We start from the raw sequence: 16,943 nt of genomic DNA on the forward strand, positions 1-16,943 counted from the left end.
ATAAACAAGGATGCAAAAATCTTCAACAAAACATTAGCAAACTGAATCCAAAAATACATTAAAAAATCATTTACCACGATCAAGTGGGATTTATTCTTGGGATGCAAAGGTGATTCAATATTTGCAAATCAAATCAACACGATAGAACACGTCAACAAGAGAAAGGATAAAAAGCATATGATAATTTCAATAGATGTAGAAAAAGCATTTGACAAATTACAACATCTATTCATGATAAGAGCCCTTAACAAAGTAGGTTTAGAGGGAACATACCTCAATATAATAAAGTCCATCTATGAAAAACCCACAGCTAACATCATCCTCAATGGTGAAAAAATGAGATCCCTTTACCTAAGATATGGATGTCCACTCTCACCATTTTTATTCAACATAGTACTGGAAGTGTTACCCACAGCAATCAGATAAGAAAAAGAAATAAAAGGCATCAAAATTGGTAAAGAAAAAGTAAATTTTTCACTCTGTGCAGATGACATGATATTATGTATACAAAACCCTTAAGATTCCACCAAAAAAACTACTAAAACATAAATGAATTCCATAAGGTCACAGGATACAAAGTCAATATACATAAATCTGTTGCATTTCTATACATTAATAATCAACTAGCATAAAGAGAAATTAAGAAAACAATCCCATTTATAGTTGCAGCAAAAATAATAAAATACCTAGGAATAAACCTAACTTAGGAGGCAGAAACGTGTACTCTGAAAATGATAAAAAGTTGATGAAAGAAATTGAAGACAACACAAATGGAAAAATACCCCATACTCTGAACTAGAAGAATAAATATTGTTAAAATTCCCACATTACCCAAAGCAATCTACAGATTTAATGCAATCCATATCAAAAAATCCCAAGAGCAATTTTCACAGAACTAGTACAAATAATCCTAAAATTCATATGGAACCACAAAAGACCCCAAATAGCCAAAGAAATTTTGAGAAAAACAAACAACAAATAAACAAAAAACAAAAAAAAAAAACCTGGGAATATCACAATCTCAGATTTCAAGATACACTACAAAGCTATAGCAGTCAAAACAGTAAGGAGCTAGCACAAAAATAGACATATAGATCAATAGAACAGAGAACCCAGAAAGAAATCCACTATTAACATGTCCATTAATCTTCTACAAAGGAGGCAAAAATATGTATTGGGAAAAAGAGTCTCTTCAGCCAATAGTGTTGGGAAAACTGGACAGTTATGTAGAAAAAATAGATAAATAAACTGGATTACTTTCTTGCACCAGACACAAAAATAAACTAAAAAACGGTTAAAGGACCTATATGTAAGACCTGAAACCATAACATTCCTAGAAAAGAGCACAGGCAAGAATTTCTCTGATGTTAGCTGTAACAACATTTTTCTAGATATGTCTCCCGAGGCAAGGGAAACAAAAGCAAATATAAGCTATTGGGACTACATCAAAATAAAAGCTTGTTCACAGAAAAGGAAACAATCAACAGAATTAAAGGCAACCTATTGAATGGGAGAATATATTTGCAAATGACATATCCAATAAATGGTTAGTTTCTAAAATAGCTAAAGAACATCTACAACTCAACACCAAAAAAAAAAAAAAAAAACCCACAAATAATCCAAATTAAAAAATGGGCTGAAGACATGAACAGGCATTTCTCCAAGAAGACATACAGATTGCCACTAGACACATGAAAAGATGCTCAACATCATTCATCACCAGGGAAATACAAATCAAGGCCACAATGAGATATCACTTCACACCTGTTAAAATGGCTAGTATTAAAAAGACAAGAAACAGTAAGTGTTGGTAAGAATGTGAAGAAAAAGGAACCCTCACACACTGTTTTTGGGAATGCAAACTGGTGCAGCCACTGTGGAAAACAGTATGGAGGTTCCTCAAAAAATTAAAAATAGGACTACCATATGATCCAGTAATTCCACTACTGGGTATTTGCCAACAGAATACAAGACACTAATTTGAAAAGATATATGCACCCCTATGTTTACAGCAGCATTATTTACAATAGCCAAGCTACGGAAGCAGCCCAAGTGTCCATCAATACACAAATGGATAAAGAAGAGATGGTTTTACATATATATACATGTATATATATATATATACATGTATATATATGTGTGTGTGTGTGTGTGTATATATATATATATATATATATATATATATTAGTGTCTCTCTCTCTATATATAGACACAATAGAGTATGAACCATAAAAAGGAATGAAATCTTGCCATTTGCAAGAACATAGATGGATCTAGGCAGTGCATTGCTAAATGACTAAACCAGTCAGAGAAAAAGAGATACCATATGATTTCACTCATGTGTGGAATTTATCAAACAAAACAAATGAACAAGTAAAAAAATGAGACAAACCAAGGGTGCCAGGGTGGCTCAGTTGGTTAAGCATCTGACTCTGATTTCGGCTCATGTCATGATCTCACGGTTTATGAGTTCCAGCCCCGCATCAGGTTCTGTGCTATGCAGAGCCTTCTTGGGATTCTCTCTCTCTCTCTCTCTCTCTCTCTCTCTCTCTCTCTCTCTCTCTCTCCCCCTGCCCCTCCCCCACTCACGTTCTCTCTGTTTCTCTTGGTCTCTGTCCCTCTCTCTCTCAAAATAAAGCAGTCAAAACAGTAAGTTTAAAAAAGTTTAAAAGTTTAAAAAAAAAAGTTTAAAAAAAAGTTAAAAGAAAAAAGACAAACTAAAGAACATACTCTCAACTACAAAGAGCAGACTGACGGTTACCAGAAAGGATGTGGGTGGGGGGATGGGTGAAATAGGTGAAGGGGATCAAGAACTTATGATGAGCGCTGAGTAATGTATAGAATTATTGAAACACTATATTTTACACCTGAAAATAACATAATCCTGTATTGTTAACTATTCTGGAATAAAATTTAAAAAAAATAAAAGGGAAAAAAGAATAAAGGGGCAAATAATTTAGCAGGTTTTTCATTTGGGACTTTTGCCTTAAAAGTTGGCTCAAATAACATGAATGGAGGACTGGTTAGGAGATGTGTCTTATTATATTGTGAAACATTTTATTCCAACAAATCGTTGTTTTCTTTAAGATCATGTTAAAAAAATAGATGTTTATTGTTAATGAGACAGTTTGGGTACATAGGGAAATAAATATGGGGGGAATCACAAAAGGATGAAGGAAATCTATGTAGTCATTATTGGGTATGTGGACTGTCAATCATAAAATATTATCATAAAGAAACAGTAAATGTTACGGGATGAGATTTCTCTACAGAAAGGTATAGCAATAGTAGAGCTGGTACAGTTTTCTTATATGCAGTGAGATCAAAATGGTAGCAAGGAAAAATGACTTAAAAATATAAAAAATCCAAAGACCGGGACAGAGAAGCTGGATGAGAATCAAGAAAATAAGGCCAAAATTCATAAAAATGGGACAAAGGCATGTCATTACATAAAGATATAAAGTGCAAGGAGGCCAGTGAGACTTTGTGCTGCATTCCTATGAGGGAAAGAAAATTTTAAAAGAAATTGAAAGATGAAAATGAATTCAGCTGAAAGGAAAATAAATACCTGAGGGGTCTGGATAATGTCATCCAAATACGAGCAGTGACAAACTGGGTAACTTCTCTCTGGGTTTATTACACATCACTTATATTCAACATACGGTCTCCAGTATACGAGTATGCTGATCGAGAATTACTTTATAGCCCATTGGACCAATAGGGAAATCTTAAGGAAACCTTAAGCAGCTCTTGTACCTGCTACCAGACAAAAGGCAAAGAATTCTAAGCCTAGTTTCACCCTAGTGAGTTTCAATAGTAGGAGAGTAGGATAGTAGGAAACTACAACAGCCGGTGGCCAGTCTTTGAATTCTCCTGCTCTTGTTGAAATCTGGCAGAAGACAGTTACTACCAAAGAGAGAGAAAAAAAAAAAAAAAATGTCCCAGGGCACTGAGGTGGCTCAGTCAGTTAAGCATCTGACTCTTGATTTCGGCTCAGGTCACAATCTCAGTTTGTGAGTTCAGGCCCTGCATCGGGCTCTGTGCTGGCAGCCACTTAGGTGCTAAAGGCTCTATGCTTAGTCACTATGCTGTGCTACTACAGCACTTTTTTATTTTGTGATATAAAATGATGTTTCCAACCAGTAAATGGGAAACAATAGAAGATGTGTACAGACAATGCCTAGTACACTAATATGTTGAATTCCTAAGAAATCATTGTTAAATATTATAGAAATACTGTTGTTGTCACAATGACAACAGTAAAAGCCCTGAGTATGAAATCATTCAATAGACACCTGTATTCTGAATGCTCTTTTGTCTTTAATATATGTTATATTAACAATAAAATATACTAATAGTATAACATAACATGCAATAAAATAATGTTAATGTTAATAAAAATAAATGCTAATGCAATTATTTAGTAGGAGAGACCTTAAAATATTCAATAAATCAGGTTCATTTTTCTCTAAGGTATACTATTTTGGTGATTAAATAACAATTTAAAATGTTTTTTTTTAATTTAATAAAATCTGGCATCATATCATCCTTAATTATTTTTGCTTCTTTAGTAAATATAGTGATTCAATTAAACTGCCTACGTAGTTGAGTATGTTCTAGAAAGACATGTAAGAGAAGCCTGTAGAAGTAAAAACTGGATTTAAAAAAAAAAGGTAGTGTCGCTGATTTGCATGGCTTCCGCAGTTACCCACAAACCCCCGTCACGGTACTCCTTTCCAAAGACTTAAGCCCTCACTATTACATTACGATCTCCAACCCTATTCTTTTCCCACAAACCTGTTGTCTGTCAACCTGTTTTGTCCCTCTGTCCTCATGGTTGTGTCCTAGACCTTGCTGTTATCAACAACCACAACCACAACCTCTGCATTATTTCATTTTCAACCATCTGCTCCGCTTCCAGTCACATTTTTTTCTTGCTCTTTCTTGAAACACTCAGCATACTCTCATCTCAGGGCCTTAGAGTTTAGCTGTTCTTTTGGTCTCGAATGCTCTTTCTTCATGTATCTGCACAACTCACTCCTACAATTCGAGTCTTCAGGTCTCTGCCCAATATCATTTTCTTGGGAGGCCTCTGCTGGCCTTCCTGTTTAAAATTTCAGCTCTCCTCCCCATTGGCCTCCTTATCACTTCTGCTTTCTTTATTTTCCTTCAGAGAATTTTCTTTTTTTTAAGTAGGCTTCATACTCAGTGCAGAGCCCCATGTGGGGCTTGAACTCACAACCCTGAGATCAAGACCTGAGCTGAGATCAAAACTCAGATGCTTAAGTGACTGAGACACCCATGCGCCCCTTACTTCACAGCACTCTTAATCATCAGATATACTATATCTTCTGACCAGTATCTAGTTTACCATTGGTCATCTCCACGAGAGAGGAGTTTCTGTATTTTGTTCACTTGTGTATCCCCAGGGCCTTGAAGAGGGCCTAGGACACAATAGGGTCCCACATCTCTGTGGAATGTAGGATTGTGGTGAAATGAAAAAAAAAAAAAAAAAGCTATTGTGAGTCTGGACAGTTGTATACTTTATAAGAGGTATAAATTAATCTTTGGAAGGTCAATTCAAAATGTGAACACAATGAGGAAAATGCTACCAGTTACAGCACATGGACTTTCTCTAGGATAGCACAGCTGTTTGATTCTCTCGATAAACATGTTTGTGTTTTTGTTTTTTTTCAAGTAGGCTCCACAGCCAGCATGGAGCCCAACATGGGGCTTGAACTCACAACTCTGAGATGGAGACCCGAGCTGAGATAAAGAGTTGATGCTTAATTGACTGAGCCACCCAAGGTGTCCCTAAAAACGTCTGTTTTCTGACATTATAGGGTAGTATTTGGTGTTGCATTTCTGGAAAACAGGTCCCACTCTTCTGTATATGACTAGGTTTTGAACTAGGAATTCCCCAGTGATTTAATTCGCTGACTAAAAGTCAGTTCCATAAGGAAAGATCATGCTTTGTTATGGCTTTCTGAAAAAAACTGTACATGAGAGTTCTGGTCATGAAGATTAAAATCTCAATTCAGCAAGTACATTGCTTTACACATTTTATTTCTTTTACTATTTGCTATGAGTCTATTATATTTATATGGATAAGTATATAATAATTTATAATATAATCATTAGTTGTAACTAAGTGTTTATTAATAAATATAATATATATTAATATAACATTGCTATGTCAATAATGTAAAAAATACAATATTCATAAATACATTATTTATAATACAATAAAATATATCTTTGTAGTTAATAAATACAGTGTCATATTAAACATAATTTATAATATAATAAGTACATAGAACTTATATATTATATATAATTATAAATATATAATAATAAATATATACAATTATGGTCTATTACTTTTTAAATTTATTTTCTTTTTTATCAGTTATTTTAATTCTCACAACCAGAATGCGTCAATTAGCATTAAGACAATAGAACTTAACAGTAAACTGTCAGCAAAACTGCTATTAATAAGAATTCTCCAATCATTTCTCTCTTTTGACATTTTACTACTCATCTTTGAGGCACAGATACCTGACGGACCAGGGATTGGTACAATGACTTGACTTTTGTTCTGTCCTTTTGTGTGGATGGAAGGTTGTCTCTATTTACTTTGGACAATATGACCGTCCAGAGTGGCATACCCTGTAATTCATGGGCCATCTGATTGAGTAATTTAATGGAGTTTTACATTAATCTTTGTTATTTTAGAATCTGCCAGCTCAGTCTAAGAGCAACACCGGTCTACATTCTACATTTTCTGCCGACAATTGTTCCCCAGGTCTTGGACTTCCTCTGGTTAATTCCAGAGGTGGTTAACATCCACAACAAAAAAGAACGTAGGCAGATTCCATTTTCTTTCTTCAAAGAAAACTGTAGTTTTCTGAGCAGACCAGCACAGCAACCTGGGTCTCCATGTGCCCGGATGACCACTTCTGTCTATTCCTCCCCAGGGATGACTGAGTGTGGAGTGCTGCATGAGCCCTAGGTGTTTATCTGGGCCTTACACGTGTGTATCATGGACCTCCCGCTGGCCACCACTGCCTTCTGAAATTCTCAAGAGCTCTGCAGTCATTGATAACAATAAGAATCCTTCTCTAAGCTTCAACTCTTAGGAAAATACATGCCAGCCTCCATGTTCAAATTTTAAAGTTACAATCTGAACTCAAGTTGACTGTACTTGGTGGACTTCTGAAGATTCCTTTACAAATTTGAAAGAATAGCAGCCTTTATCCATTTATTTTACAATAATTTTAATTTATATAGTTATCTCTCTGAAAGTCCTTTTGATGTTAAAAAGCTGTCATACTTTTATTATCTTTGTTCTTTGAGAGATTAAAGCTGGTTCTTTCAGGGAAGTCTTAAGGAGATGAAGCAGGGAGTTGAGGGGGCCTCTCACTGCACATCTTCAACTGTTCCCTCCATAAGACCTCACTGAGCATTGTTCTGAGGGGACTAATATTGCCCTCAGCACAGAGTGGCTGCTGGCTTGAGGCTTATAAATATAACAATGACCAGAATGTTCCAAAATACACATTCCAGCTATATTTCAGAAACAAAAAGGTGTCAGTAATAATAATATAAATACAGAATAATTTAGAGGCTCTTACCCTTGCTTTCTAAATAGCAAAACTATCAAATCCTAAAATATATACCCTTAAAAATGGGCTGATTTTAGTGACAGGTAGCAGTCTTCCATGAAAATGATGAAATTCATTAAGATTAATAATAATGAATATTATTAATAATTCATGACAAAAATTAAAGGGTTATTTTTTTCTTAAATCCAAATTTGTAAAAGATGGAGCCAGTATTAGTTGCCTATTCTGCTTTCCTTTGGCGACGTGGTCAATACTTACAGTGAATTCAGAGAGCGTAGTCCTTGGAAAGCATCTGGTGCTAGTTCGGAGATCTGATTATTGCTCAGGTCACTAAGATTAGAAATAGGGTTAGGTTAAATTAAATAGAATGTCAGTGAGGATTTACTGCAGGAGAAAGCTATTTACTGCCTTTACATGTCAATTTCGCACCTATTAATACATGTATAAAATTTGCAACATAAAACATCTGAAGCATCTTAAATTAAAAAAAATCAGACTTTTAAATCAATTACTGGCTCTTTTCTTAAATTATTATAAAAGCTGCCATGTCTTATTTTTGAAAATAGAACATCTAAGATTTGACTGCATACTATATTGATCACATAAATTCACGCGGGTGTGAATCAATATGTTAAATTACAGAGAACGTTAAAATATTACATAGTTTAGCTTTTAACATCACAGTATTATAAAACTAGCAATCGGATAGTCACATCACTTAATATTTAAGCTGTCAAACACTCAAATATTCATACTTAAGTGAATGTCTGCACGGTCATGACCTGTATAATTTTTAAAATTACATATATTCTAGAATATTATTCACTCACATTCTTCTAAGCTTTTTATATGGTGAGAAAGCTCCAGGAGGGATGACCTTGATTGAGTTCTGTTCCAAACGTCTGCAATGAAAAATTTCAATTTTTAAATGGAAACGTGAGCTCTCAGGGATGTTTAATTCAAGCCCAGGATGCATGTCAAGAAGCCACGTTGATGCTCTTCGTGAGTGATTCTTTTTTTCCTCAAAAATAAGTACTAAAATTAATTGTGCTGTGCCCTAAATGTGGGGCAAGATTGGGAATAAAAACAAGGCTATTATAAAATGAATAAAAATATCCTGATTTTTAGGCATTACAGGTCCATTAATATTTAAGTCTGGACTTTGTATAAAAGAGAAAGTACCTGTAAGAAACTAACTTGGAAGTACATTAAAATAACCTTTATATCAGTATGACAAATATGTATAACACTGAACAGATGTATAACATGTTTCAAAGACAATTGTAACTCTTCCACAAAGGAAATTGCTGTTGAATATTAAGTTTTATAAACCTTTTATCTCCTCTACAGAAAACATATTATAGATTAAAAATGCTGTTATGCCCAGAAAATTAATTTTGCAGCTTCTTATGAGGTAAATCTTAAATTCCAATCCATTAAATACCATAGGTACTTTTCGGTAAGACTGGCTGGACTCTGAATACTTCGTGCGAAAACCACTGCAGCAAAGAGCATTCAAAACACAACTGAAGTGGTTTTGATCATGCACCAAAATCAGAGTTGAAAATAAATCTATGGTTGTGTTTTCAGAGAAAGACATGATTTTACCCACTAAGTTATGAACCACACAAATACATTTCCTTCAGTATCGTATCCATCAAAAACGTTGCCTCTCAGCGTCATTTCTATCCATGTGAACGCTGTAATAAACATTTCCCATCCCTTCCCCTCTTCTCTTTGTATCCCAGAGGCTGACTCTTGGGAACCATATAATCCCAGGCTCACTAGCCAACTGATTTTTGTGGAATTTGGCCAATGAGAGGCACTGGTGGAGACTGAAGGTAGGATGAAGCAAGAAGCCAGGATATTCTCCCTTTCTCTGTCTCAGGGGATGTCCCCAGCAGTGGTCTCATCTCCTTCCTAATTTTAGCTCCTGCTGGGGCCACCTCCTGACTTTGTGTAACATTCTTTTCTTCTTAGATCTTTGTAGACCTGGATGTGGAGGCAGCTTTCTGTTCTCTGTGTCACCTTCACACCTGCTTAATTTCATCCCTTATATTAAATCTCTCTGTTAAAATACCTAGCATGAGCTTCATTTTCCTGCCTGGATTAAAATACATATATATACAAATATATATTTACGTATACATGTTTATATTGGCATATTTATATACATATATAAATACAACAACTATATATATATATATGTTGACTATACATGTGCCATATACATTGGTTCATGTTTTATTGAATGTTGGTAAAAACTGAATGTGAATGAGGATATATGTATCAGCAACATTTAATGAACATCAAATCAAAACAAACAAAATATCCCCAGAAGGTTAAGTAGAAATGCCTACATTTTGGTCTTTTCTGATTCCAAAACCCTTCTTTAGTTCCAGGCTTTCCTCAACAGCCTCAGGGTTCACACTGACCTCCTCATCTCAACATGCAATGGGTATCCACAGTCATCATTGCTCTTAAACTCCCTGTAGCATTTGATAGTGCTAACAACGCTTCTTCCCTGGATGCGTTACCATGCACCTCTGGTTCTCTTCCTTGTCTCAATCTCTGGATTTGCTTCTAATCCTCTGAACCCAGTTATTCCCCAAGTTACTGTCCCTTCCTTCCTCTCTCACACAGAAGGTAATTATTCCTCTGTAATTTAGTTATAATTCTTTCCCTCCCAAAAGCAGAAATTATTTTGTTCACACTAAAGATAAATACAAGTTTATTTACAAAATATATAAGGAAGAAAATTTAATTTTTTATATATATTTATTTTAGATCTTTGAAGTCTTACTGTATAGAGAATTTTGAGTTGTATACCTTATATCAAATATCATACCATACATGTTGTCCTAATACTATTAAGTATTTTGGGAGATGTTATTTTTAATGTCTTTATAACACTTAATTATCAAAATGAACCATCATTAATTAATCATTCTCTATTATTGGCCATTTAGGTTAGTAATAATTTTACGTGATTATTAATAACATGGCTTAGTTGTCTTAAGACAACTGAAGCATGGCCTCCTCCTGAAGCCTTACTTTATTTTCTCAGGTAAGGTTAGTTGTATCTTTCTTTATACATCCAAGGGCATTCTCTTCTCTGTGCCTCTGCTCTATCTCACTACATTCTAGTCATTTTTCACATATCCCTCCTCCACCAGGTTTGTTGGCTCCTAAGGGGCAGATTTACCCCAGAAGACAAGAAATAAACTGTATGAAGAAAATATGGATTTGGCACCTGGATTATTTATCTAGGTCTGGAGAAAGGGTACTTTTTTCAAAATCTCTAAATATAACAAAGGACATTTAAATCATTTCACTGTTACACTATTGATCGGAATGTTATAGATTGATGGTTTAGAGACACATTTTTAATTTTTTTTTTTTGCTGTGATCCCTTCTTGTAGTTAGATTTTAAGAAGTTTAAAATGTAATCAATGAAAATACAGTGAAAGCAAGCTATAGATGCAAGACTATCGACTAGATGACTTTCTACAAATCTAGGCCAATGAAGAATCATTTCATTTTGTTAAAGATTAGCTCAAAATAATGTAAAGCTATGATGAGAAAAAATAAAAATTCTTAGCATCTGGAAGATTTCTTTCAATGCAAACAGTGATGCAAAACTAGTTCATATGATTACTTTTCATAAATATCATTTCAAGTTCTTGAAAATAAGAAAACCAGTAGTCATTCATTCATTCATTCATTCACCCTTTGTATTCTACCTGTGCAAAATATATTATATGAATGGAATTCAATGATGATTGGAAGAAACATGTTTATACCCTTATGGAAGTTTTATTGATAAGGCATCAAATTTTGCCTTTACATTTCCAATTAATTTGTTTAGTACAAGTTTTAAAAAATGACATATTCAGCATTGAAATATCAATGACATTAATTCACAAATGTGGCCAAATTAATTCTACTATCATATATAATTGAAGAGCTTCCTTAGAACGTTTAAAATTCATTTATTATTTTAAAGTCTCTAAATCCAGAATACTTATAATGATCACTAATTGTCCTAATGGCACTCAAATACATTTTACTGTAACAACTAAATTTAGATGTGTCTAATCTGCAATTAATTTCATTGATAAATATTCCAACTAAAGCAAACAAAAGATATATAAGTGAGGCTATATATATGTTTTAGAAAATGTATGCACAAAAAGTTATAAAACAAGGAGAATTCATGATGAAACAGTGTTAAATTTTACATGCAAAAATAGTAATTCAAACATAATACAGTCCTGTTGCATGTATCAATCATTCTTGCAACGTACCATAGTTGCAATGCCTTCACATTGCAAACCATTTCATTTAGAACATATGCAACAGAAAGCTGAACGATGACATATAAAATGGATTTGCTTGCTTTTCTTTATTTATCTATTTGCTTCCAACCTTTTTTGTTAAAAAAGAAAAAGTATTTGAAACAGAGCTTACATGGTTATTTACACTGACTCAGCAGCTAATTGGTTTTTATGGCACTGTACCAGCAGTCCATTAAGGCAAAGCATAATTGCCTCCTTCATTCAAACAGACAGATTCTCAAGCAAGAAAATATTCTACCACTGACAGATGTCAACCAATAAATTTTAAAATGTTTCAAAATGTCCATTTTGTCTTCTTTAGTTGGCAAACAATAAATTAATGTGTACTTTCTTTAAACTTTCAGATCTCCAGGACCTTATGCTTCATTAGAAGAACTTAAGAATATATTTTTAAAACTGTAAGCAACAACATATCAAATGGTGTCCATACTTCTATAGAAAAGTGCAGATGGTACTTAAACCAGGTTATAAAAAAGAAGGAAGAAATATATTATTCAGGTGAAGGGTAAAAAAACAAGTAAATGAAATGTACATTTTCTATCTTTGCTATCCCACAATCTTCTATTTTAGTAGCATAAAATCTGATGAATTTTATAGAGTGCAAATTTGAATCCATTGTTCCATGAAGAATCTAATTAAAACCATTCCAGGGTTACAAAAACAGATAATGGCCGAGATATATCTGCTGTGGATAAAATCCACCATAATTAAGAGCCTTCCAAATGTTAGTCCTTCATAAAAAGAAAATTCAAATTTTGAATTTCAAAGTAAAAATATATTTAGAAAACTCAGTAAGGGAAGAAGAAAATTCTATCAACCACATACTGTATGGAAGCCTTTTTCATGTAAAAGTAGCCCAAACCTTTTTCTCCACAGAATGTGTATGAACAATTCCTAAACATTTTATCACTCTGTGTGTGTGTGTGGGGGGGGGGGTGTGGGTGTAGTATATAAAAGCAACCTGCTGTTACCACTTCATCAAAATCACAAGGAAATTTTAGTGAAAAGTTCAATGAGATAAGAAAATGGGGACAATTTTATAACTCCTCCATCAAAAAGTTCAACACTACAGTATGTTTAACCAATAAAAACCTTTCTCCTCACTCACATACATCCTTTCTTCTTGTTCTCAATTACTGTTTTGTTTTGTTTTGTTTTGCTTTAAATAAATCATGCATGTATTCACACTTAAGAGAGTTTCTCGGGAATGAACTCCAACCAACAAATGCCACTTTCTGGTGCCTATTTTAAAGAGTATAGAAAATGGAAAATTATCAATAAATCTCTCTGTTCGAATCCTGTAGGCCCTTACAACATGGAAATGATGTGCAGGTATAACTGAGCTCTGTGACTTAAAATACTCTGCTATGGTTATTGACAAGCAGGTCTTACATCAGTAGAGTATACAATATAGTGCAATTCAGGAATTCAAAAATTCCAACTAGTTCTGAAACCATTTATGAGATATTAAACAATATTAGTTTATTTTAAATAACCCATTCAGGTCACTAGTGCTCAATTCTCAGGAATTATTTTCAATATTTTTCAAATTAAATTATGTTGACAAACCATATAAAATGATATCCACATGCCAAAGCGAAACAGCTCTTTCCACGAGGCATTATGTTTTATATATGTGTATACATAAAAATAAAAATGTATAGTTCGTTGATTAAAAGTATGAGCTTTACAGCCACTGATAAGTTCCGTGGCCCTTGCAAAAATTAATTTGCTTCTCTTAGCTTCTCCTTCCAAAACATAAGGAAAATAAAACCTCCTATAAACTATGTTTTTGTAAAAATATGAGATATAGAAAAAATGTTTTTCTTGCATAAAAAATAGTGAAAAGATAAAAATATGGGGATATCCATGGGTATCTATGTAATCACATACATAATAAACAGCACTATATAATAATATGTCTATAACACATATGAATTTCACACACACAGATTATATAAAGAAGTATATCCTGATACATGATTTGATCTCTAAGAGGAAATAAACATATACGATGGAAAAACACATTTTAAACAAATCAGCAGATTTGCAGATCGCTCAGCAATTATGTATTACACACATACGTGCATACATCCTTCACATGGAGGCTGAAAAAATATATAATGTTGTAACTTCCATGATCCATATGATTAAAATATACCATTTTTTTTCAACTTTGGAAACTGTCTTAAGAACTCAAAAAGGTTTTACAACACCAGTAAAGTATGAGTTTGGATTGATTGTATCTGTAACATACAGCCCAGATGTTGATTATACATGGCAATAAAACTGACAGTCCTTTGCATTTTCCCCATCTGCTTTTAACATAAATGGCAAAAACAGCTGCCAGAGAATAGAACATAGATTTAATGGGGTGTGTGGGGAAGGTTGTGGAATGACCCTAGCTTCTGAATCTTGGACTTCTCAGTGTGGCCAAACATTCTCATCATTGGTAACATCAATCCACTATTTGAAAAGGAGGAAGCAGCTATATTCCTTTGACATTGGGGATTCTCTTGCCTATTACATAATAATTCCAAAGTCAGTACTTTGTATTTCTGGAATATTACTTCTAACTTTAGCAGTAAATGTATGCCTTGAAATCCTTCATACGTGTCTATATAAAATGACCCAAGATATTTTTGACTGAAGTACAATTTCTGTTACGTAATTGCAGTTTTAGTACTTTGTAAGTTTAATAAATATCTTTGGCAGGTGAATGAATATTTGCCTCTAGAGGGACATACTATGCATACAGCTAGCATTTCTGCCTTAGGACTGTGTCCATACTAATTGATTATCAGCCATCCCTGCCTTGGTATGACTTGTTCCTGAATATTGTCCATTTCCTTAATCTTATTTTATTATTATTTTTTTGTGATGTCATTCTAGGGTACATGCCCCTGGGGATAAAATTCAAATGATGTTTTCAGAGTAGAAATAACTCTTTTTCCATTTGGTCTTTAAGCATTTAAAGCAAGACAAAAATGAGTGTGTGCAAGGGTGTGTGTTCTTACTGACTTCATGTTTCAGGTAGTGACCTAAATAAGAGTTAACATTTTCATGCGTCTATTCACATGGATACATGTTCAAATGCAAAAATACACTCAAAACACGCAATCACATGGCTTAGCTCTAGAGGGAAATATGGACTTAGGCACATCGCTCACTGATTTCAGGGGGATGGAGCATAGATTCATAATGTCAATATCAGTAAGTTTTCATGTATAATTTTTCTTTAGCAATTCAAGAAATAAAATAATTAAATGTTCTGCTGCTTTGATTTTCATTGATTGTGAAAACCTTTTGGACATTAACTTTGAGCCAGGCACTGAGCTAAGCTGCCCATTTCGTAATAATTTTAGTTTTAAAAACATTATGCAAATTGTCTTTACACATCATTTGTTTAACAGTATTGCTTAATGAGTAGATAGCAATTGGCCTTCTTCCCCACCCCCTGCACTGATTTACTGTCCAAGTTACCCATCATTTTTTTCCTCAAGTTTAGGAAACAGTGTGACCCTGAGAGAGTAGTATGTGAATTATATGGATTTTCAACTTAATCTTTCCAGATGATTATAGAACCATAAATCTATAGCTTAATTCCTAAAAAACACATGATAATGATAAAGAATACATTTACTATGCACCAACTATCTTCACTTTAATGTTAAAGTCTACATAGGTCTTGTTTTACCTCTAATGGGTCTCCATTTTCTCTTCCATAGAAATGTTTAGGAAATCAACCACCACAGCACCAGGGTCACTTTTTGGAATCACATTCCATCATGATCTGTTGCTACACCTGCCTTCACCATGCCCTCCAGACTGTTGCTAACACATTCTTAGTGTACTCTTTTCCTCCAAACCATTCTCCACTCCACCTTAGGAGTGATTTTTCTAACATCTCTAATCATGCTAGTACGTTGCTCAACATGCTTCCTTGTATGTACTATTGTTATCAGACAAGGTGATTTGTCACGATTAGGATTCTACTTTGTTCCAGCAATCAAAAGTGCTTTAACTTCTCAAAGACATACTACCTCTAACTTTTGTGGGACTTCACACATGCTTTTTCCTCTGTCTATAAAGTCCCCAATTTCTCTGCCTGCAACACTCCTCATACCTGAAGATTCCTTGATTCTTCCAGGCACACCAAGGTATTCCTCTCTCTGTATTCCTGTGTGTATATATTTTACTACTATCATATAGTTTAAAAATTTTCTCTTTGTGTGGTTTAATTTTCTGTGCTGTAAACACCTTGGAGGCTGGAAATGTGTCCTTTCATCCGTAATGCCTGATGCACAGTAGGTACTCACAAATATTTGTTCAGGATGTACTACATGAAAAAAATGCTATTTTCCATGTGTCCTTCTGTTGCAATAATACTCATAAGACTCCTTGAATTTATTTAGAGAAACCAGTTGGAGTTTCTTTCTTGCCTTACTACCTTATTAATCTCCATGCTGGTCATTTAAGTATTTCTTTTTTTGCCAATTTACTTATAATTTACTGTACTTATTTTCACCTCATAACTAATATATAAAAATTTGATTCAGTCTTCTATGTCTTTCTCTTCAAAAGCCATTATACTTTTCTGCTTAAATGATCACACATCTCAACAAAAAAGCATGTGTGTATACATACATGTAACATATGTGTTACATAAATAATGTTTTGTGAAATTAGACACAATTAAAAAATAGGTAAGAAAATAAATTGAAAGGGTAGCCAACAGAATGGGAGAAATTATTCGCAAATAATGTAACTGATAAGGAGTTAGTATCCAAAATATATATAGAACTAATAAAACTCAGTAGCAAAAAAAATCAAATAATCCAATTTAAAAATGGGCAAAGGGCTTAAATAGATGCTCTTCCAAAGAAGACATACAAATGGCCAATGTGTACATGAAAAGGTGCTCAGCATCACTAGTCATCAGGAAATGCAAATCAAAACA

At 33.8% G+C, this 16,943-nt stretch overlaps 1 protein-coding gene across 9 annotated transcripts in view; it reads right to left on the reverse strand.

The window, feature by feature from the left end:
* SLIT2 (slit guidance ligand 2) overlaps positions 1–16,943 on the reverse strand; it is a 375,863-nt gene that overhangs the window by 102,789 nt on the left and 256,131 nt on the right. For all 9 annotated transcript variants that reach the window (XM_086705341.1, XM_025922049.2, XM_086705338.1 and 6 more), the window contains 2 exons: positions 8,456–8,527; positions 7,884–7,955 (listed from right to left, as the gene is read on the reverse strand). In XM_086705341.1, coding sequence (XP_086561467.1) covers positions 7,884–7,955; positions 8,456–8,527 — 144 coding nt within the window. The remainder of the gene's footprint in view (positions 1–7,883; positions 7,956–8,455; positions 8,528–16,943) is intronic.

The sequence above is a fragment of the Puma concolor genome, chromosome B1, assembly GCF_028749965.1.
Source record: "Puma concolor isolate L17-30 chromosome B1, mPumCon1.1.hap2, whole genome shotgun sequence".
In the NCBI taxonomy this organism is placed as follows: Eukaryota; Metazoa; Chordata; class Mammalia; order Carnivora; family Felidae; genus Puma; species Puma concolor.